The following is a 20,763-nucleotide window of genomic DNA, read 5'->3' as shown; positions in this document are numbered from 1 at the left end:
GGTGCCCACCTACGGAGCAGTGCCACTCCCCGCCTCCCCACAAACCTCTGCGTGGGAAAGCGTCTCCCTGAGGCCCAAGGTGCAGTGCAGCGGAGGAAGCCAGCGTTCACACCAAGAGCAGCGGGGCTGAGCCAGGGACACGTGCACGCCCACTGGTGGGCCCTGATGCCCGAGCCCAGCAGAGGCCCGCAACCCACGCACACACTCACACTCACACTCATGAGGCACAGGTACACACGTGCACACGCAACCACACGTGTACACACTCACATGTATGCACACACAAACACACTCATGCCCGCACACCCACACGTCCTCATGTAGCATGTGCACACGCACACAGACGTTTCTACGCATGTTTTTCTTCCTGCTTAATGATAGGCATCCTAACACCTTCCCGCCCACATTAGGTTGAAGCTTTCTAGGCCTGCAGAAGAACGTCCTCCTGAACAGACTGCCCCTGACCCTGGCCTCTCCGGGCTCCAGCCCCCGACATGGGCTGTCTTTCTCGGGGAGCAGACGCTGTGGCTGGGGTACCGCAGTGACCTCTGTGCCCTCCCTGCCGGGCACCCAGGAGCACGTGCCTTCCGTGTCAGGTCCAGGCACCCTCACGTGCCCATGGTTACAGCTCTCTTCATTCCTGCCCGCTGTGGTCCCGGCCAGAGGGCGTCAGCCCCTTCTTAGGAGGTGGCAGCTGAGGCCAGGAGGTGCCTGCCCCAGTCTGAGCAGGGACGTGCCCACAGTGGGTGGCTCTGCCCCAGCCTGTGGGACTTAGGGCTGCTGTGGCTCCATCCACCCTGCTCCCCAGTGGAGCTTACAGGGCCAGAGCACCCCTCCGTGGCCACGGTCCCCTGTCCAGAGGGCAGGCTGGAGTTCTGCGTGGTCAGGGGAGGGCAGGGGCAGACCACCATGCTCTGTCCTGTCTGTAGGTCCTGGGGGACGTGGACTCCTGGCTCCTGAGCCACACCTCTCCCTCATGGGTGCTGGTGGCCAGAGGGTCCCTGCCTGGACATGGCCTGGGACCACAGGGCACTGTCTGGAGTCCTGATGACCTCTCTTCCTCCCTCCCAGACCGCCTGGCAGAAGCAGAGGGTGTGCAGCCTGAGGAGCGAGGTGGGTGCTGCCCAGAGCTTGGGGTCTGGGGTCTTGTGGTCAGAGGTGGGGCCTCGGGGCAGGAGTGCAGGGCAGAAGTGGCAGTGCTGGGCACCAGGTACTGAGCGGGGCTGCCAGTCCTCTGCCGTGAGGGTGCAGGCGGGTGTGGGAGGTTTATGGGGTGGGCCTGAAACCCCCCTTGCACCTCGAGGCGCTGGGCCCCACACTTCCTCTGACTGATGTGTCAGCCCCACTGGGCCCCACAGGACAGCCCACTCTCGGCTATGGCTTCCTCTGGGTGACTCAGAGCAGCTGAGGCCCGTCCTGCTCTGTGCCAGGCGGCCAGGTCACACTGCCCGCAGGGAGCGGGGACAAGGAGGGTGGAGCTGGAACATTGCTCTGGAGAAGAAGCCGCTCCCCCAGTCAGGTCCCTACAGGTCCTTCCTGAGGGCCTTCTTGGTTCAGGGACACCCTCTTTTCTCCCCTCTGCAGCTCAGCTGGCTCCCTGCACCCCTCCCCAGGGGTCTGAATGGCAGGGTGGGGGCATTGGGAAATGCCCTGGGAGAACCAAGCACCAACTCACAAGGGCTGCCCTGGGGTGCAGACAGGGAGGCCCTGAGATGGGGCCTGCGGGAGGCTGGGCCTGCCTCCTTCCCACCTGGAGCCTCTGCAGACCCTCCTGTCTCCTGAGCAAAGACCCCGTGGGCCCCTTAGCTGCCTGTGCTGGGCTGGCAGTGGAGGCCAGCCATGGGGGCTCTGTGGGGGGCAGATTCCTATAATCCAGGGCAGTCGGATTGGCAGGACCTCTGCCCCTAAACTGAGTTTAATTTTTTCTTGTTCTAAGTCTTTGCCAACTGACAAAGAGTTTGCTTTGGGAGCCATTCCCGATCCCTCTTGCCAGAGATGGTCCCTTTCCTGTGGCGGGGAAGGGCAGATGGCCAGCCCTCCTCTCCAGCTGGCTGGTTCCTGGGGATGGAGCCGGCCTGCCTCCCCCGCGGAGCTGCACCCGGCCGTTCTGCCTGTTCCGCATGACGACTTCAGTGGGCAGATCAGCAGTTCTGACTGGCAGTTGGGGCTTCCTGGATGGGGCGAGCCCAGCAGGCTGAGCAAATCACACCTTTGGGGCTAGCCCAGAGGGTGGACAGGACTCCTTATGAGGCTTCAATTCTTTCTGAAGGGAAAGGGACCCACCAGCCACGGCTGAGCTCTGAAGCACGCATCTCCCATGACGGTGCTCTCAAGAGGGCGGAGATGGAGGGAAGAGGGTCATGGGGAAGGAACATGGAGCCACCAGACCCTGCTGTCCTTGGAGCAGCCTGCGGGGAGGGTCACCTGGGTGGTGCTGCTCCAGGGACGGCGGGGGAGGGGAGAACGGTGCAGGCCAGTGGCCTTCACACTGGACGCTAATCCCACTGGGCCTTTTTGTGACTTGCAGAAATGCCTCTACCCGGCCTCAACCCCGAGCCCCAGGAGACCCTACGGACAGTGAAGGATGTTCTAGAGCAATGCAAGACCTTCCCAGGCTGCCCTGAGGAGGAGCCCGAGGCCAGGGGTCTCCAGGAGGCTTCTGGCTGTGTGAGCTGCCCCGACACCGAGGAGCCCCCCTTCTGCCTGCTTCCCGAGGACAGTGGGACGGACCCGGAGGCCCTGGGCTCGCTGCTGCAGACCCTGAATACCCCTGGGTACCAGGCCTGCTTCCGTGGCCTGTATGACGCCTGCCTGCCATGGCTGGGCAGCGTGTTCTGCAGCCCTGCTGCTGAGGAGGAGCTGGCCGGGCTCCTGGCACGGGCCCGGGAGATGGCCAAGAAGGCTGGCCTTGGCATGGCACTGGCCAGACTCTGCTTCCTCCTGGGACGGCTGTGTGCCCGGAAGCTCAAGCTCTCCCAGGCCCGCGTGTACTTTGAGGAAGCCCTGAGGGCGCGCGGGGGCTGCTTTGAGGACCTCTTCCTGGTGGTGGCCGTGTATGCAAACCTGGCCACCATCTACCTGAAGCAGAAATCCAGGGAGAAGTGTGCCCAGGTGGTGCCCAAAGCTGCGGCCCTGCTCCTGGGCACGCCCAGCCACATCTGCAGCACCGAGGCAGAGGCGGAGCTCCTGCGGTACGCGCTGCGGAGGGCCATCAGCGGTGGGAGCCCGCAGGCCGAGGCCCGGGCCTGCTTCCTGCTGGCCAGGCACCACACCCACCTCAAGCAGCCGGAGGAGGCCCTGCCCTACCTGGAGAGGCTGCTGCTGCTGCACAGGGGCCTGGGCGCCCCGCCCGCCGCCTGGCCTCTGAGCTGCTACCTGCTCCTGGCCGACACCTACAGCAGGAAGTGCCTGCCCCACCTGGCTCTGAGCTGCATCAGGGTGGCCTCGCTGCGGACCCCAGGCTCGCTGGCCAGCTCCCTGAGGAGCGTGGACCTGGTCCTCTGGAACGCCCCCCGGCTGCACGGCCAGAGGACGGCGGCTCACAGCCTCCCTGCCCAGGCCGCCCACTACCTCAGGCAGGCACTGGCCTCCACAGCCGCAGGCACGGGGCGGGCCCTTCGCGGCCTGCTCTATGCCAGCCTGGCCCAGCTGCACAGCCACCATGAGCAGCACGGGCAGGCCATCGCCTTCATGATGCGGGCGGTGGAGGCCGACGCCACGGCTGGTGCGCGCCCCGTGGTGGACCGCCTGGTGGTGCTGGCCTGGTTGCACCTGCTCCACAGGCAGAGCCTGGTGGCCCTGGACATCCTGCAGTCCATCCTGGATGCAGATGTGGCCAGCGAGGACCAGGAGGGTGTGATTGTCAACATGGCGGCCATCGCCCTGAAGAGGACGGGCAGGACCCGGCAGGCGGCCGAGGGCTACTACCGCGCCCTGCGCCTGGCTCGGGGCCTGGGCCAGCTGCGGAACCAGGCAGTGGTCCTGGCCAACTTTGGGGCACTGTGTCTGCAGGTCAGTGCCATCGGGCTGGCCCAGCACTACCTCCTGGAGGCCATCAGACTCTTCTCACAGCTGCCCGTCGGGGAGTGTGGTCAGGACTTCACGCAGGTGCTCCTGTGGACGGGCCACCTGTGCACCCGCCGGGCCCTCACCCAGCAGGGCAAGTGTTACTACCAGTGGGCCTTTCTGGTCGCTGTGGAGACGGGCCACCTGGAGAGTAAGTGGTGACCGCAAGTGCCACCCGCGTCCCTCCTCCATGCCTCCCCGGCGTGCTTCTGCAAACCGGCGTCCGGGAAAGAAAACTTTCCATCTTTGTTCAGAGCGCCTGGGTGTGAGTCCAAGGCCGGGGGGCTTGTCCCACCCGGAGAATGCTGAGTGCAGAAACCGCGGGTTCCCACGCTGGGCCAGACCAAACGTCCAAGAAGGCGGGCAGGGGTGGCTCCCAGGGCTGCCAGGTGCATACTCGGCCATGTTTGAGCCAAGTGGGTGTTGGAGGGGCCCTTCCTGGAGCCAGCCACCTCCCACAGTCATCTGACTTGCTGGCACAGCGCTCCTTACAGCCTTCCTCTCTAGGAGGTTGGCAGGAGGTTGGCCGCCACATCCCCTCTTCAATTCTGATTTTAGTAATTTCCATCTTCTTCGTTTTTCTTTGTCAGTCTGGTGGAAGATTTGTTAATTTTGTTAATCTTTTGGAAGAATCAACTTTTGAGTGGACATTGGTGGCACACACCTGTGATCCCAGCTACTCAGGAGGCTGAGGCAGGAGGATCACAAGTTCAAGACTAGTATGGGCAACTTAGCAAGACACTGCCTCAAAGCAGGGCTGGGGACATGGCTCAGGTCGAGTGCTCCTGAGCGCAATCCCTAGTAGGCAAAAACCCAAACAAACAAAAGCAAAAAACACCAGATTTGGGGTTAGTTGGTTTCTCTTCTATATTATTTTGTTATTTCCACTCTATTCTTCATTATGTTCTTCCTCTTTGCTTGTTTTAGAATTATTTAACTCTCCTTTTTCTAGTTTCTTGAAGAGGAAGTTTAGGTTTGGCCTTTGAAATTTTTCTTAACAAAGGCATTCAGGGCTATGAATTTCCCTCTACACTCTTGCTTTAGCTGCACCCCCTGAGTCCTGGTATATTGTGCTTCTGTTTCTGTTCATATCAGAGTGGTTTTAGTTTTCCTTGTGAGCTCTTCTTTGACCCACTTGTTATTTAGGCATGTGTATTTTAATTTTCACATATTTTGGAATTTCCAAACTTCCTTCTGTTACTGATTTCTAACTACATTTCAAAGTAACTGAAGAACATATTTCTCAAAACTTCAACCCTTTTACACTTACTAAGTCTCGCTTTGTGGCCTGGCATGTGGACCATCTTGGAGGATGTTCTATGACACTGAAACTGAACTCTGCTAGTGTTGGGTGGAGTGTTTTGTAAGTACCTATGAGGTCTAGCTGGTTTATGGTGTGGGTAATTTCCACTTCCTTGTTTTCCTCTGGATTACTTTTGACAGTTGGAAGCTCTCCATAACTCCCAGCCCCTGGTTTGAGGAGAGGCCCGCAGGCCTGTGGTTTGGAGCCTGCTCCTGGACAGAGTGCAGGCCTTGTGATGCCAGGGCACAGCGGAGTCCCATTCCATGTGCTCCAGGCAAACACTCTGGACTCTGTAAGAGGAGGTGATGGTGCCACCTGGCCATCAGGTCAGGATGGAGGCAGCCCCTGTGCTGGCTCGGAGCTTGGTGAGGCAGAAACAGGAGGCCTGATGGGACGGAACTCTGGCTCTGAGGGTCATCAAGATGGTCAGGGCTGTCTCTGGAGCCCCCACAGCCTGCTGCTCCTGGGCTGTCCATGCTATGCCCCTGAGATGGCCACTTGGACTATCCTGGCTCAGTTTCCCCATCTGAAGGACCTGGCTTATAGAGGTGTGGAAGAGGCGGACATTCACCAAGGGGCTTTTGACCCCTGCAAATAGCACTGTGGAGTCACAAGGGTGACATCTTCCTTTTGTTCTCCTCAGGCCAACTGCAAGCCGTCCAGCAGCTGTGCCACTTCTATAGCAGTGTCATGCCCAATGAGGCACAGAGCGTCATCTACCATGAGTTCCAGCTCACACTGGCCCGCAGGATAGCCGACAAGGTGTTGGAGGGACAGCTCCTAGAGGCCATCAGTCATCTGTACCTGTCACTGGGCACTGAGCGGTAAGGGTCGCACCCCAGTGTGGGGTGGGGGCAGCATGGAGACCATGCCCCATTCCTGGGCAACCTCCCTTTGGTGACTGTGGGGCTCCTGGCATCAGCTGATGGGCCTGGGGTCACTCTGTCCATTACTCATGACTTGCGAGTCCCAGCTTGGGCACCCTCCCATCTGCTCTCACCCCCAGACAAGCCTTGCCCCACAGATGCAGGGCAGCCATCGCTAGGTCACCCTTCCTGCCATGGTGGCTTTTGTGAGCTGAACTTTGCCTGCCCTGAGTCTTCAGTCACAGGGTGGCCGGGCCTCCCTTGTCCCCCAGACATGACAGTGGCCATGTGTTCCCAAGGCTTTGCACCCAGAGAAGCAGAGCCGATTGTTCCACCTGCTTCCCTGGGACAGCATCTTGGGACACCTCCCTGTGTGGCTTACACTGACCAGCCCACAGGCCCTGTGGGGTCACTGTGGTGAACACCACCTGTCACGTAGGACTCGCTGATAGCTGGGCAGAAGCCAGATGTTCACGAGGACTAGGGGGACGGGTTCCTGTCCAGGTGTTGAGTTCACAGCAGAAGAAATGGGCCAGTGCTCTAGAGTGCTGCTCTCCAAGCGTGGACCTGGGCAGGCAGAGCCCTGGAGGCCGCTGGAGGGGCTCAGCCTTGGCTCCCGCTGGAGGCAGAGCCTGGAGCAGGGCCCAGCGATCTGCCTGTGAACAGCCCTCTGCGCTCCGGGGCAGGCGCAAGTGTGAGAACCACCCGTCTAGGCCGCCTTTGAATTTCTGCCCTGTGCTGAGGGTTCCTGGTGTGTCCAGAGACAAAGCTGCATGGGCAGGGACGGGAAGAGATGGGAGAGAAACCGGGAAGCCACAGGAAGCAGGCTGCTCCTGCAGGGTGTCTGCCCCAATGCCGCTTCCCTCTGAACAATTTGCCTTTTCTGTACCTGAAGACCATCTCCCAGCAGCCTGGGAGGGGCGGGCGCTGCACACGGCAAGGTCCACCCACCTGCAGACCCCACCGTGGAGGAGCCCAGGCGGGTCCCAGGGCTCTTGCCTGACATCTGCGTCTGACTCCAGGGCCTACAAATCCGCTCTGGACTACACCAAGCGGAGCCTAGGGATATTCATCGACCTGCAGAAGAAGGAGAAGGAGGCCTATGCCTGGCTGCAGGCAGGAAAGATCTACTACATCCTGCGGCAGAACGAGCTGGTGGATCTGTACATCCAGGTGGGCAGTGCAGACGGGCAGCCTGCCGCGCTCACCCGCCACACGTCCACTCGAACCCCAGCTCCCGCCCTCCCACCCATCCTCTCACCCATGAACCCATCCATCCACCCACCCACCCACCTGCCTATCCATCCACTCACCTGCCCCGCACCCACCCACCCACTCATCTACCATCTATCCACCAATCTACTTACCCACCTGCCTATCCACCCACCCACGCTCTCACCACCATCTATCCACCCATCCACCCACCCACCTGCCTGTCCATCCACCCATCCACCTTCCACCCATCCATCCACTCACTCACCCACCATCCATCCACCCACCCACCTGCCTATCCATCCACTCACCTGCCCCCCACCCACCCACCCACTCATCTACCATCTATCCACTAATCCACTCACCCACCTGCCTATCCATCCACCCACCCACCTGCCAATCCACCCACCCACTCATCTACCATCTGTCCACCAATCCACTCACCCACCTGCTTACCATCCACCCATCCACCCATCTATCCACCTACCTACCCATCTTCCACCCATCCACTCATCCACCTACCCACTCACCCACCACCCACTCACTCACCCATCCATCCACACATCCATCCATTCACTCATCCACCATCTATCCACCAATCCACTCACCCACCTGCTTATCCATCCACCCATCCATCCACCCATCTATCCACCCACCTACCCATCCATCCACCCATCCACCTATCCTCTCACACACCCACCCACTCACCCACCCATCCATCCACACATCCATCCAATCACTCATCCACAATCTATCCACCAATCCACTCACCCACCTGCTTATCCATCCACCCATCTCCCACCTACCTACCCATCTCCCACCCATCCACCTACCCACTCACCCACCACCCACTCACCCACCCATCCATCCACTCATCCATCCACTCACTCGTCCACCATCTATCCACCCACCCACCATTGTCCATCCATTCCAGAGCCAATGTTGAGCACCTGCTGTATGCCAGGGCCCCTGTCCCTCCCTCTCTGTCCTCCTGGCTCCCTGATAGTCTCCCCCAGTGCCCAGCATCTCCAACAACGATCTGAGCTCCCTGGGGGCAGCATGATGGCCCCTCTGTGTTGGTGCCCAGGAAGTGCTTAGTCCCTGTACAATCGATGTGCTCCCTCAGTTGAAGCCCAGAAGATCTTGCTTTAGCAGCCCAAGGCACATTTCCTCTGAAACGACATTGTCTACAAGCTGTTTCTGGGGCTTCCCCAACACCATAGGACACGGTGGGGGGCCCTGAGGCTTTTGTTTTTGAGCACCACTGTGCACCTTCCCTGAGCCAGGCCTGAGGACTCAGGACGAGGAGCTCTGACTGAGAGGAGAACCAGTCCTGCTTTGGGCACCGGGAGGGGGCTCCAGCTAGCTGTGGGCAAGGGGGCGAGAGCCGCCTGGTGGAGGGTGCTCCAGGCAGCAGGACCCGTGGTCCAGAGGCCCAGAGGTTCCAGGGGACCTGGCATGTTCTGGGGCTACAGGCAGTAGGGTGTGGCTGGACTCCAGGGAGAAGCTCCACTCGGGATGTTCACTGAGCACCTACTGTGCACCAAGTGGTGGGCACAGCTGCGACCTCAGTCCCCCTTCCGGTGGAGCTGGTGACAAAGAAGGTGGACGTGGTCAGGTCAGGGGGGCTAAGGACCTGGAGAAGAAGTGGAGACAGAGGGGCAGCAAGTGGCGGGAGCCCAGGTAACGTGGGGTAGGGTGGGTGGGACTGGAGGCCCGCTGGGCTCTGTCCTGCCCACTGCCAACGGCTGCACCGGCCAGGGCTCTGGGGCTGTGGCTGGGCAGGCCCCTCTCGGCTCTCAGGTGCTCAGGGCTGTGGCCCCTGGGTCCCAAGAGCACAGCGAGTGGAAGCAGGCTGCGTCTGGGCGGGTGGGGAGGCTGCCGGGCTGAGCACCCTGGGTGCCTGTCGGGTGTGGCCTCCAGAGCTCCATCTTGCAGGTGGCGCAGAATGCGGCCCTGTACACGGGGGACCCCAACCTGGGGCTGGAGCTGTTCGAGGCGGCCGGAGACATCTTCTTCAATGGCAGCTGGGAGCGGGAGAAGGCTGTGTCCTTCTATCGGGTGAGCAGCGCCACCAGTCTGTGCGTGGCCTCAGGCAGGGACCACTGATGGGCCAGGCGTAGGTGTGGCTGGGTCAGGCGTCCTCCTGGAGGCCGGGCTGCCCTGGGCACCTGCTTGGCTTCCTGGAATGACCTCGGCACGCCCACCAGGGCAGGGCAGAGGCCCAGCCTTGGTCTCTCGCTGGCACCCAATGGTCTGAAGCAACCCTGGGTGGGAAGGTTTTGTCTGCATCTTACAGATGAGGAAACAGGCTGGGAGGCAAGGGGAGGTGTCAAGGGACATGCACATGAGACCTGGCCTCCTCCCTTCCCGTCCCCAAGGCTCCTGGGGTGCAGCTGGGCCCCGTCCACGTCAGTGTGTGTTTCAAGTGGAGGGTGCAGGATCCTCCCCCTCAGGCCCTGGTGGCTGGGGGCGGGAGGAGCTGGTCCAAGACTGGGAGGGGGCGAGTCCGGATGACCCCAGCGCCCAGTGTAGCTGTCGGGACCCCGACCCATCCTCCTCCCAGGACTCGGCTGTGGGAATACCCTAGAGCGGGAGGGGGCGTGGGAAGCTCCGGCCCCGTGGGCTGAGGGGCACTTTGCACCTGGGCGCTGCAGAGGCCTGAGCCACCTCCCCCTGTGACAGGACCGGGCGCTGCCCCTGGCGGTCACCGTGGGGAACCGGGAGGCGGAGCTGCGGCTGTGCAACAAGCTGGTGGCCCTGCTGGCTGCGCTGGAGGCCCCGCAGGAGGGCCTGGAGTTCGCCCACGAGGCCCTGGCTCTCAGCATCACCCTGGGTGAGCCCCTGTCCACTGCCCAGGGCCAGCCAGTGTCCCGCAAAGGGCAAAGCCTTCTGGGCTCCTCTGCCTTTTTCCTGCCAACTGGGTGCAGGCCAATGGGCCCCTGGGGCACTCCTGGCTCTGGGCCTCCACGGCCTTGGTCCTCCCCTGCCCTGGTCAGCCACTACTGTTCTCTGGCTGGGGAAATCCCTGTCCCCTTCCCAGAAGCCCCTCCCTTAACTCTAGGTGTCCCTCTGCCCAGCACCTGACCGTGCTGAGCCAGGCCTTCCGTCTCCCTGCAGACGCAGGGAGCCCACAGCAGAGCGTCGTGCACTGCCCACAGGCTCCAAGCGCTGGCCCCGAAGGGGAAGGACGCTGGGGACCACCCAGGCTGGCCTGCCTGTTTGCAGGGGAAGGCCTGGGGCTCCACTGGACAGAGAATCCCCAAGGCAGGAGGCTCTGCTGGTGACACACTCAGAAGAGACCGCAGCAGGTCTGCAGGTGGCCTGAGCCCTGGTGCCCAGGAGCACAGGATCGCAGGGCCATCAGGGGTTCCTGGTTACAACCCAGGGAGCTCTGTGCGGGCCTGGAGCAGGGTGTCCAAATCCACCCCTTGGCCCACTCCTGAGGTCCAGGGGAAGCAGGCGTTGTCCACCCACTTTACAGAGAGGAAAAGCCAGGCCTGGGGGAAGCGACCAGCTGGAGCTGCCCAGTGCTGAGAGGCAGGGTCCGCCCTTGCTCCAGATTGCCCTGTGTCCTGCCCACCCCGCAGGGCCGTGTCCTCACACCCACCCCTACGCCTGTCCCCAGGCGACCGGCTGAACGAGCGAGTGGCCTACCACCGGCTGGCCGCCCTGCACCACCGGCTGGGCCATGGCGAGCTGGCCGAGCACTTCTACCTCAAGGCCCTGTCGCTCTGCAGCTCGCCGCTGGAGTTCGAGGAGGAGACGCTGTACTACGTGAAGGTGTACCTGGCGCTCGGCGACATCATCTTCCACGACCTGAAGGTGGGGGCCGGTGCTCCGTGGGGGGGCGTGGGGCCTGGGGTCCAGCCCTCCAGCAGCGCCGAGTGGTCTCCCTGGAGCCTCAGGCCTGGCTGCGAGGAGCTTCTAGAAAGGCAGATGCTGTCCAGCCCCTAGGGTGGCCAGGTCAGCCAGGAACTCATGGGGTACAGGACACTCAGTAGGGGGTGTAGTCAGGGGTCTCCTAGAGGAGGTGACGCCAGGCCAGTCTTGATGGTCAAGTAGGAGTTAGCAAGAAAGGGCAGAGGGGGTGGACTGCTGGGGGGACCTGGATCCCCGGAGACCCGCACTGCAAGATCCGGCCCACCCTGGCCCCCGCTCCAGGCCTGCCCAGGTGCCAGCCGCCTCTCAGGATCCCTCCCAGGGCCCTGGGGGAAGGTGACCGTCAAGGCACCCAGGCTGCGCTTCCCAGAGAGGCAACAGGCTTAGGGAGGGGTGCAGAGACCCCCGCAGCCAGGCTGCCCTTCCAGGCCCTGAGCGGGGCCTCTTTCCATCTGTCCCCTGCCCTCAGGAGCTCCCTGCAGGTCTCCCAGCCCAAAGCAGGCACCCTGCGCAGCCCAGGCCCACGCTTCACACCACAGCGCAGGGTCTCCTCCCGCGGCGGGCGAGGGAGCCCCAGTTCCGGGGCTGAGCTCTCGGGGCCCTGACAGGAATCAGGGAGCTGGGGAGCTGGGGCACCTGCCCACCCACCCTGAATGCCCGCCCACCGGCATGCCCACCCCTGCCTGGGCGCCTGTGGGCCCTGCTGTGCGCTGGCGGCACCTGGTGGCCAGACGTGGTCCCTGCAGCCTCCTGCTGTGGCCAGGTCCCCATGAACTCAGGGGCTGCATCTGGCAGCCCCGAGGGACACTCAGCTGCCCACCTGTGATTCTGGGGCCAGGGTCTCTGGGAAGGGGCCTTTATCTCCTCCTGGGTACACCCGCCACCTGCCCCGCCCATGGGAGGAAGGAAAGGGCATCCAGAGGCCAAGGTTGGGCCGGGCGTGGTGGGGTCAAGGACAGAGAAGTCCCTGTTTCCTTCCTGCGCCTCTTGCCCAGCTGTCACCACAGCCTCACCTCGACCTCATGGCCAGCCTCCCACTCCCTCGGGGAGCCCTGTGTCCAGGGGCTCAGGGCAGCTGGTCCCTCCAGTGCGCAGCACTTGGCCTGTGGTGCCCCTGGGAAGGGGACAGCAGGAAGTGCAGAGAGAGAGGGTGCCCTTGGCAGCTGTCCCTAGCCCCGTCCACCCCAGGCTCCTCACAGCCACAGGGGCCAGGCTCAGCGAGGACGGAGGGCCCGGGCGAATCCTGAGCTGCCCCACGGGCACACCCACAGGCTCGCACATGGGCACGCACACAGGCACACCCACGGGCTCACACACAGGGGCATACATGGGCACACACACAGGCTTGCACACGGGCTCACACACGGGGACACACACGGGCATGCACACGGGCTCGCACATGGTCACGCACACAGGCACACCCACGGGCTCGCACACAGGACACGGGCTCACACACAGGGACATACATGGGCACACACACAGGCACGCACACGGGCTTGCACACAGGCACGCACACGGGCACGCACACGGGCTCACACACGGGGACACACACGGGCATGCACACGGGCTCGCACATGGTCACGCACACAGGCAAACCCATGGGCTCACACACAGGACACGGGCTCACACACAGGACACGGGCTCGCACACAGGGACATACATGGGCACACACACAGGCACACACAGGGGCTTGCACACAGGCACGCACACGGGCTCACACACGGGGACACACACGGGCATGCACACGGGCTCGCACATGGTCACGCACACAGGCAAACCCATGGGCTCACACACAGGACACGGGCTCGCACACAGGGACATACATGGGCACACACACAGGCACGCACACGGGCTCACACACGGGCTCTCACATGGGTACACACACGGGCTCGCACAATGGCTGGCTCCTTCCTGTTCAGTTGGGACGCCTCCTCTTCCAGGAAGCCCTCCCGCCCCAGCCCAGGCAGAGTTGGGGGCCTCCCTGTACCTTCCTCCAGGTCCCCGGCCTGGGAGCCCCGGGCAGCAGGGAGCACCTACTCACTGCCGCACCATCTTTGGTTTTGTCCTCAGGTCCGCCAGGGGGCAGCAGGGGACAGAGAGGAGAAAGGGTTGTGTGCTGTGTGTCTTGTCCCTGGTCCTGGGGAGCCACAGTGAGAGCCAAGGAGGAGAGGGACAGGCCAGCCCAGGTCTTAGGAGGCCTCTGGGGCAGTGGGGGAGGAAAACCTCGGGGGCAGAGGTGGAGATGGCCAGCGGTGGGCGGGCGGGGTCCTCACAGGTGCTGGGTGAGGGGCAGGAGGCTGGAGGTGGGTGGGTGTCAGGGGTGCACCCAGGAGGGCCTGGGGAAGAGGACATCTGGGAGGTGGCCTGGCCTGGCCCCTGGGAATGCTGGTGCCGTGGCGGCACGGGCTGCAGGGGCCTGGGTCACTTGCCTGTCGCCCTCAGCACATGGCCTGGGGGCCGCCAGAGCAGGGACAGACCCTGCAGCCCAGGGGACCCAGCCCAGCCTGGGAGGGAGGGGCAGGCGTGTGGACGGCCAGGGCCTCTGAGGGAGGGCCCGAGGGGGCGGCCAGTGGGGGACAGGGCGGGGGGAGAGGCGCTCGCAGAGCAGCCGTCCTCTGACACCAGGCACCGGGGGACCTGGGGTCTGCCAAACGCTGCTCCAGGCCAGGCTCTGGGTCACACTGGGTGCGCTTGGCCCCACCCCGCCACGGGAGCTGCTGGTCCTCCTGGGGGAGCTTCCAGGAAGCGCGTCCGGTCACGAGGACGCAGGAGTTGGGCCGCCCGCGGGGCAGAGCTCAGAGCCCCCATCTGCAGGCTCGGCCGTGGCCAGCCGTGGCCCTGTGCCCAGCAGACACGGAGCCTCTGGGTGCCGCGGGGGTGGGCCGTGGGCAGGCCAGAGGGTGGAGGAGCCGCGGGCCTGGGGCGGGGACCTGGGGCTGGGCTCCGAGTGGGAAGCCGCCTGCTCACGCGGCCTCCCCGCCTCAGGACCCCTTCGACGCAGCGGGCTACTACCAGCTCGCGTTGGCGGCGGCCGTGGACCTGGGCCACAAGAAGGCCCAGCTGAAGATCTACTCGCGCCTGGCCACCATCTATCACCACTTCCTCATGGACCGCGAGATGTCCCTCTTCTTCTACCAGAAGGCCAGGACCTTCGCCTCCGAGCTCAACGCCCGCAGGACCAACCTGGTGCCCCAGAGCTTCTGCAGCAGGGCCCCCTGGCTGGCCCCCGGCCACCTGCCCTGATGCCGAGGGACTGGCCCTGTGGAAGGGCCTCTGCCTTCCTGGCTCTGGAGGCTCCTGGCAGGCTGGACGCAGGGAAATAGCAATAAATCTTTCCAGCGACCTGCTGGCCTCTCTTGGTGTGGCCTGTGAGTCTCCTCCCCAGCCTCCGCCTCCCGACCTGCCAAATGATGAAGAGGTGGCGGGAGCCAGGCAGGATCCTGTGTCAGCCCTGTCCTCCCTCCCAGCGTCTGGAGCTGCTCTGTCCTCAAAATGCCCAGTGTGTGAGGAGTTCGGACTGTTATTACCCCAGTTAAAGAAACGTAGGCACAGAGAGGTTGAGTGTGTTACCCACTGTCACACAGCAGGTAGGGGCTGAGCCCCTGAGCCCAGGGCAGTAACTACCACACCACCCTACCAGCCTGCCTTTAGGCCTTGCTGGTGGCTCCCGGACCTTCTCACTTCTCAGGGGTTACAGGCTAGGGGAGAGAGGCCTAAGTGCTGTCCATGAGTCCTATGGCCCAGGACCTTGCTGGGCTGAGCATGGCCAGGCAGCCCCAGCCTCCTCAGCCCTGCAAGAAGTGGGCAGCTGGTAAAAGGCTCCCCACCCCTCCCTTCTGGCCACCAGCCTCAGCCCTGTCCCCAGGAACTCTGGGTGCCATGGGCATCCAGGCCCCTGGGAAGGGGACCAGGTGGTGTCTTCACCAACCTCCAGGCAGGGAGACCGAGGCTCAGAGGCGCAGGGTCCAGGGAGGGCCTCCCCGTCCCCACTGTACTGCCTGAACCCCTCTTGCAAACATGATTTCAAGTGAGGTGGGTTTGGAGCAGACTGGACCATTGTGAGGTGAGCCAGCCCTCCCTGTGCCCAGAGCCTCTAAAAGAGCCTCACTGCCTCCCCAGCCTCGTAGGACGGAAACGGGCCTGGAGAGGGAGGGGCCGTAGGCAGAGCCTGGGGTGGAACTGGGGGGGCTGCTGACTGGTCTCCGCCAGCCCAGGAGGAGTCCAGCTGGGAGGCCTAGCTCTGCTCCACCCACGGGGCTCCCAGCCTCGCCCACCAGGGGGCAGCAGAGAGCGCTCAGAGACCCCCTGGGGGGCCTTGGCTGGGGAGGCAGGGGGCCTCCTGCTGCCCTGTTCTGTGGGACCAGGAGGAGGGGACGGGCAACCTGTGCCACTTGGGCCAGAAGTGCTGCCGCAGCCACCCTGAGGACCAGGTCTCTGAAGTCACCGCCCCTGGACATCGCCCACCCCTCCACGTGGGCTGGGTCCACAGGCCCAGGTGTCCTCTGCCACCTGCCTGGGAGCACAGGGCCTCAGAGAGCTGGTGCCTCTGGGCCTCAGCCCAGTTGCCAGGAGACGAAGGCAACATGTGGGGTGCAGAGAGCCTGGCCAGCGCTGCCCAGCCTGAGCCAGCGCTGCCTGCGATGACCGCAGGACGACTCCAGCCTCCACGGAACACTAGACCAGAGGCTGAGTAATTCTGGTCAACTTGCTTAGCCTCTCAGACCTTCTGTCTCTTCATCAGTACCAAAGGGAAACCCTTCCTGAGGTCCCGGGAAGAAGGGAGAAAGCATGAATAGTGAGAGCTGAGCCCGAGTGCAGCTCGCGGCCTCCTCTGTGGCTGAGTGGGGGGCTCAGCTGGCTTGGGCCGAGGCCAGGCCCAGGCAGCACATGCCCCCTTCCAGCAGAGTGGGCGTGAGGCCACCCAGGGGCCTGGGCCAGGGCCTCTGCAGCCCAGGCTGCCTGTGCAGACCCCGTGCCTCCCGTGCGCTCACCGCCCACTGACCGCTCCGTGGGCCGCTGCAGACCAGGGCCCCAGGGCTGGGGATGAGACCCCACTCCTTCTAGGGCTCCCTGGGATTGTCCTCTGGACAGACAAGAGCAGCCGTCTGCCAGGGCCACAGAGCCCAGCTCCGTCCCGCGTGGCCGGCTCCCCGGCAGCCCACCGGGCACACGTCCAGCCTGGGCTTCTGCTCCGGACGGGAACTCTGAGGCTCAGGGAGGGTGGGAGCCCCCCGCATGTCTGCTGTTATCCACGTCCACCGCAGTGGCCGGTGGCCCTGACCAGGGACAGGTGTTAGGGAGGTGGTGCTGCCCAGCAAGGCAGCCGGCTCTCCCCAGGGCAGGGGGGAAGGGGCACCTGGAGGGACTTCCCAGTCCTCAGGGGGCTTCACGCGGGCCCTGGGGTCCCTGTCCTGCAAATGCAGAGTGTCCAGGTGTCCCTGCTGGGGCTTGGGGTGCCCTCGGGCTCTGGCCTGCACCATCGGGGACCTCAGCTTTTTTCTTCTAGTGGCTGTCCACTGGCACGTCCTCGGGCGTCCAGGGCCTGACCTCGCGCCTGTGGAGCAGGTGACGGGGAAGTCAGCTGGGGGTTCCCCCAGGAGCCCAGCAGTCCCCTTCAACTGCCCACAAGGACAGGGGGCCCCATCTGCACAGCGCTGAGCTCTGCCTTGGAAGGACCTGAGCCGGGAGGAGTCGCAGCCCAGGTGACACGTCCCCTGACCCTGATGGCCTCCGGGGCTCGTGATCCGCAGCCTGGGCTGGATCTCCTTTCTGAAAGGAGGGACTCCAGGGCGGGGCCATGTGGCCAGGCATCAGGGCCATGGGGACAGCAGGGGGCGGTAAGCACTGGCCGCAGAGTGAGGAGCCCTCCCTGGGGCCGGGGCGGGGGGGGGGGGGGAGGTCTGCCGGGGAGAGACAGTCCCAGTGCCCCGCCCGTCCCCAGAACTCAGCCCGAGGCCAGCAGGGCCTCCCCTGCCCTCCCAGCCGCTGCCCGGGCCGTCCAGCGCATCCCCCCTGCCAGGTGGCTGGAGAAGGGTGTCCAAAGCCACTCACACTGGACAGCCCCCTCCAGGGCAGCGGCCGGCGGGAGGCCCACTGGGTGGGTCATCAGCACCAGGAGGAGCTGCAGACGCACCCATTCCCGCCACGGCCTGGACGCGGGCCAACGAGGCCGGGCTGGCCCTGCCTTACCCAGGGTCCCCGCCTGGCTGCAGAGACTTAGACCTCTGCCCCTCTGGGGACAGCCCTCCCTGGGCAGGAAGAGCCCTGGCTGTGGACGGGACCCCTGGTGGGCTCTCTGTGTGAGTCACAGGCTGTGAACAAACCAAGGGAGGCCCCAAAAGGACACAAAGGCAGAAGGCCCCCGTCTGTGCCCAATGGGCAGCGGCACGGCCCCTGGGCCTGCTGGGGTCCCGCCAGGTTGGCAGAGGACACAGAAGCAGCCGCTGACAGAGGGCTCAGGGTCCCCCCACGCCCGGTCACAGCAGGACAGAGGGAAAGAAACACTCACAAGTGGGCAGCGTTCAGAGGTGACCTTCAGAGGTGACCCCAGACAGTCCCCGTCTCAGGCGCAAGGCCAGGCGCGGGGAGAAAGCCCGGCTCCTGCAGGAGCGCAGGGAGGCCGGCCGCAGCCCCACAACACAGCTGGACGGCGAGACGAGGCCGTCCCCGAGACCTCAGCTCACCTACTGGCCCACGGGCAGGAGAGCCCCCGCGGGATCCTCCCGGCCTGCGTCCGCTTCAGAACTGGATCCTAGGTCGCGTGGGAGACGGAAGGGCCGGGCGTCCACACTCCAGGCTCCCACAGGGGGGAGGGGGCCTGTCCTGTCAGCGGCCATCCTCCCTGTGACCAAGGCCTGCCCCAAGCCACCTGTGAAGAGAGGCTCGTCCTGGCTCAGGCTCCGGGGCTGCACCTTGGCACTGAGGTGTGTGAGGTCCCAGCCCCTGACGCCTGACGCCCTCCTGCCAACAAGGGCTGCCCTCTGCAACTGCTGCCTGGCCAGCACCCCCCTGTGCCCCTCTGTGTTCCCGAGGTTCCCCCCGGTGCCCCTCAGTGTCCCTGAGGTTCCCCCCCCCGTGCCCCTCGGTGTCCCTGAGGTTCCCCCCTCTGTGCCCCTCGGTGTCCCTGAGGTTCCCCCCCTGTGCCCCTCGGTGTCCCCGAGCTGCTGTGAAAAGCGTCGCCTCAGCACTGGCGCCTGGTGGCTGGTGCCCAGCAGTTCTGAGGCCCCTGGCTCCCAGCAGAGACCTTGCTGTGTGCTGGCCCCGTGTCCGCCGTGGGCCCCAGAGCCCCACTCCTTCCCACAGCTGGGACAGGTCTCAACACGGCCACCTCGAGGGCAGCCCGTCTGTCCACTGCGGCCTCATCCACTTTTATTAACTGGTGTTTGGCGAAACGCTTCCTTCCAGCGCTCGCTGTGTGAACCCCGCTGCCCTGAGCATCGGGTGGCGCTGCCTTCCCCCCTGGGACCGTCTAAGGCCAGGCCCTCCACTCCCAGGCCACCAAGAGACACCTCCAGGGGCCTCCCTCACAGAACCCAGCTCCTGAGGCCATGAGGCCCCCAGGACACCCTCACTCATTCGAGGTGTGGGGAAAGCCGTTGAGGGAAGCAGAGGCTATTCCGGGCAGAGCAAGGCCGACCAAGGAAGGATGAGGTTCTCAGGACAATGAGTCGTAGGGTGTGGGCTGCAGGGAGGGGTCGATCAAGCAGGCTGCCAGATGAGAGGGCTTTGCGTATGCGTGGCTGCCGGCCAGGCCCGGCAAGCGTCACACTGACGAGAAGCAGCCTGCTCCAGGCCTTGGTCCCAGCTCCCCTCCCAGGGCTCTGCTGCCTCACGCTCAGCACACCCACCTAGCACCATCAGCCAGTGGCAGCCAGGTAACAAGACAGACGTCCTTTCAAAGCTAATCCTGGGTGACAGCAAGGTGAACCGGGTGGGCCCCAGACTGGAGGGACAGCCCAGCCGTGAAGCTTCCAGGAGGCACACGGGCTCCCCCTGGGCCCTGCGGCTCCTCCTTCCTGCACCTGCCTGGGCGGTGGACGCACTGCCCAGGTGGGAGGGGAGGGGACAGACCGGGTGCTCTCCAGCCTCTCCAGGACCCCAGCTCCAGGTACACGCTCCGGGCTCCAGCAATCCCCCCTGCCCCATCCCCGCAGCCCTGGGGGTGGCCCAGCTCCCGGCTCAGCTGGGTCCTGTCCTTCCGTCCCGTCTGACCAGTACCCTGAGCCACGTCCTCTCCTGTTCCCGTCCCCCGGGGATCGTCTTTGCTGACTCCGTATTTAGAAGAAGGTGCAGAGACACTGCCGAGGTCCCCGTCTCTCCCTGGTCCCTCCTAGGGATCCCATCTCCTGGGTCGAGCGCACCTCCAGCCGAGCGCTGACCCCGCAGGATCCCACGTCCTGTGTCACAGTGGATTGTGTGACCAGCACTGCAACCCAGAGGCAGAACCGTCCCCTGCACGAGGACGACCCTGCACTGCCCCGCGGAGCCACCCCATCCCCACCCCCACCTCGGCCCTGGGCCGCCACGGCCCCTCACCCCTGTGGGCCACTGGTTCAAGGTGACGCAGGGGAAGCGTGTGTGGGTGACAGGGATCAGAAGGCGCTCCCTCTCGAGGCTGGGCAGTGGCCCCGGCCTGCACGGGGTGGAGTGGCCACACCACGGCTTGCTTGGGGTCCATCCTGCACACGCCCCTGTCACCTGTCTGGGGCGAGGCCAATGCAGCCGCTGTGGGGTCACACTGGTCTCTGGGGGGGACATGGCCTCCATCTCCCTGCTGCCAGCCCCCAGGTGCCCCGCTGCCTCCGACTTGTATGGGTGGCTTTTTAAGAAGCCGCCAGGCCCTCCCCCTCTCCTGGGAGGGTTCTGACGGTGTGCAAACCCGAGGAGACCCGGAAAGCACCGCCGGCCGGCCTGTCCCCTCGGCCGTGCCTCCTGTCCTGGGCTCTGCAGGCTGTGTGCTGCCCTGAGTTGCTCCGCAGAGCGCAGGGCCGCGGGGCCCGGGCTGAAGGCTCACCCGCCACAGCTCACGCTCCACATCAAGTCCGGGCAGCTCAGGAGTCCCAGGAAGCGCAGTCAGGCTGGTCCGGGGAGCCAGGGTCCCTTCTCGGGCCTCCAGGTCCAGAGACGCCGAATGCAGCCCGGGCCCCGAGGACCCCTGCCTGCACCTGCTCCGGGCACCAGGCCCTCTGCAGCCCTCCTCTGCCCACCGCCCTCCTGCGCCCCTCACAAGGGCCTCACGGTCAGACCCAGGCCCCGGATGGCCCAGAGCCACCTGGCTTCCTCACAAGGTCCCCTGGCAGGGTGGGCTGGGCCACTGTGCCGCCTGCTACCCAGGTGACCTGAGAGGCTCTGTGACCCTTGCTGCTCCCTGATGGTCCCCAAGGAGAACGGCAGGTCTGTCACCACAAGCGTCAGCAGTGACCCTACTGATGAGTA

The 20,763-nt window shown here is 64.4% G+C and overlaps 1 protein-coding gene across 3 annotated transcripts in view; it reads left to right on the top strand.

Moving 5' to 3' along the window:
* Sh3tc1 (SH3 domain and tetratricopeptide repeats 1) overlaps positions 1 to 14,684 on the top strand; it is a 42,587-nt gene extending 27,903 nt beyond the window's left edge. For all 3 annotated transcript variants that reach the window (XM_071614113.1, XM_027939816.3, XM_071614114.1), the window contains exons 10-17: positions 1,072 to 1,113; positions 2,528 to 4,216; positions 6,012 to 6,192; positions 7,257 to 7,407; positions 9,385 to 9,507; positions 10,132 to 10,282; positions 11,075 to 11,271; positions 14,314 to 14,684. In XM_071614113.1, the coding sequence (XP_071470214.1) occupies positions 1,072 to 1,113; positions 2,528 to 4,216; positions 6,012 to 6,192; positions 7,257 to 7,407; positions 9,385 to 9,507; positions 10,132 to 10,282; positions 11,075 to 11,271; positions 14,314 to 14,571 (2,792 nt within the window). In that variant the 3' untranslated portion in view covers positions 14,572 to 14,684. The remainder of the gene's footprint in view (positions 1 to 1,071; positions 1,114 to 2,527; positions 4,217 to 6,011; positions 6,193 to 7,256; positions 7,408 to 9,384; positions 9,508 to 10,131; positions 10,283 to 11,074; positions 11,272 to 14,313) is intronic.
* The last annotated feature ends 6,079 nt before the right edge of the window (positions 14,685 to 20,763 follow it).

Source organism: Marmota flaviventris, chromosome 7, assembly GCF_047511675.1.
Source record: "Marmota flaviventris isolate mMarFla1 chromosome 7, mMarFla1.hap1, whole genome shotgun sequence".
NCBI classification, from domain to species: Eukaryota; Metazoa; Chordata; class Mammalia; order Rodentia; family Sciuridae; genus Marmota; species Marmota flaviventris.
This window is presented reverse-complemented; position numbering and strand designations above follow the sequence as displayed.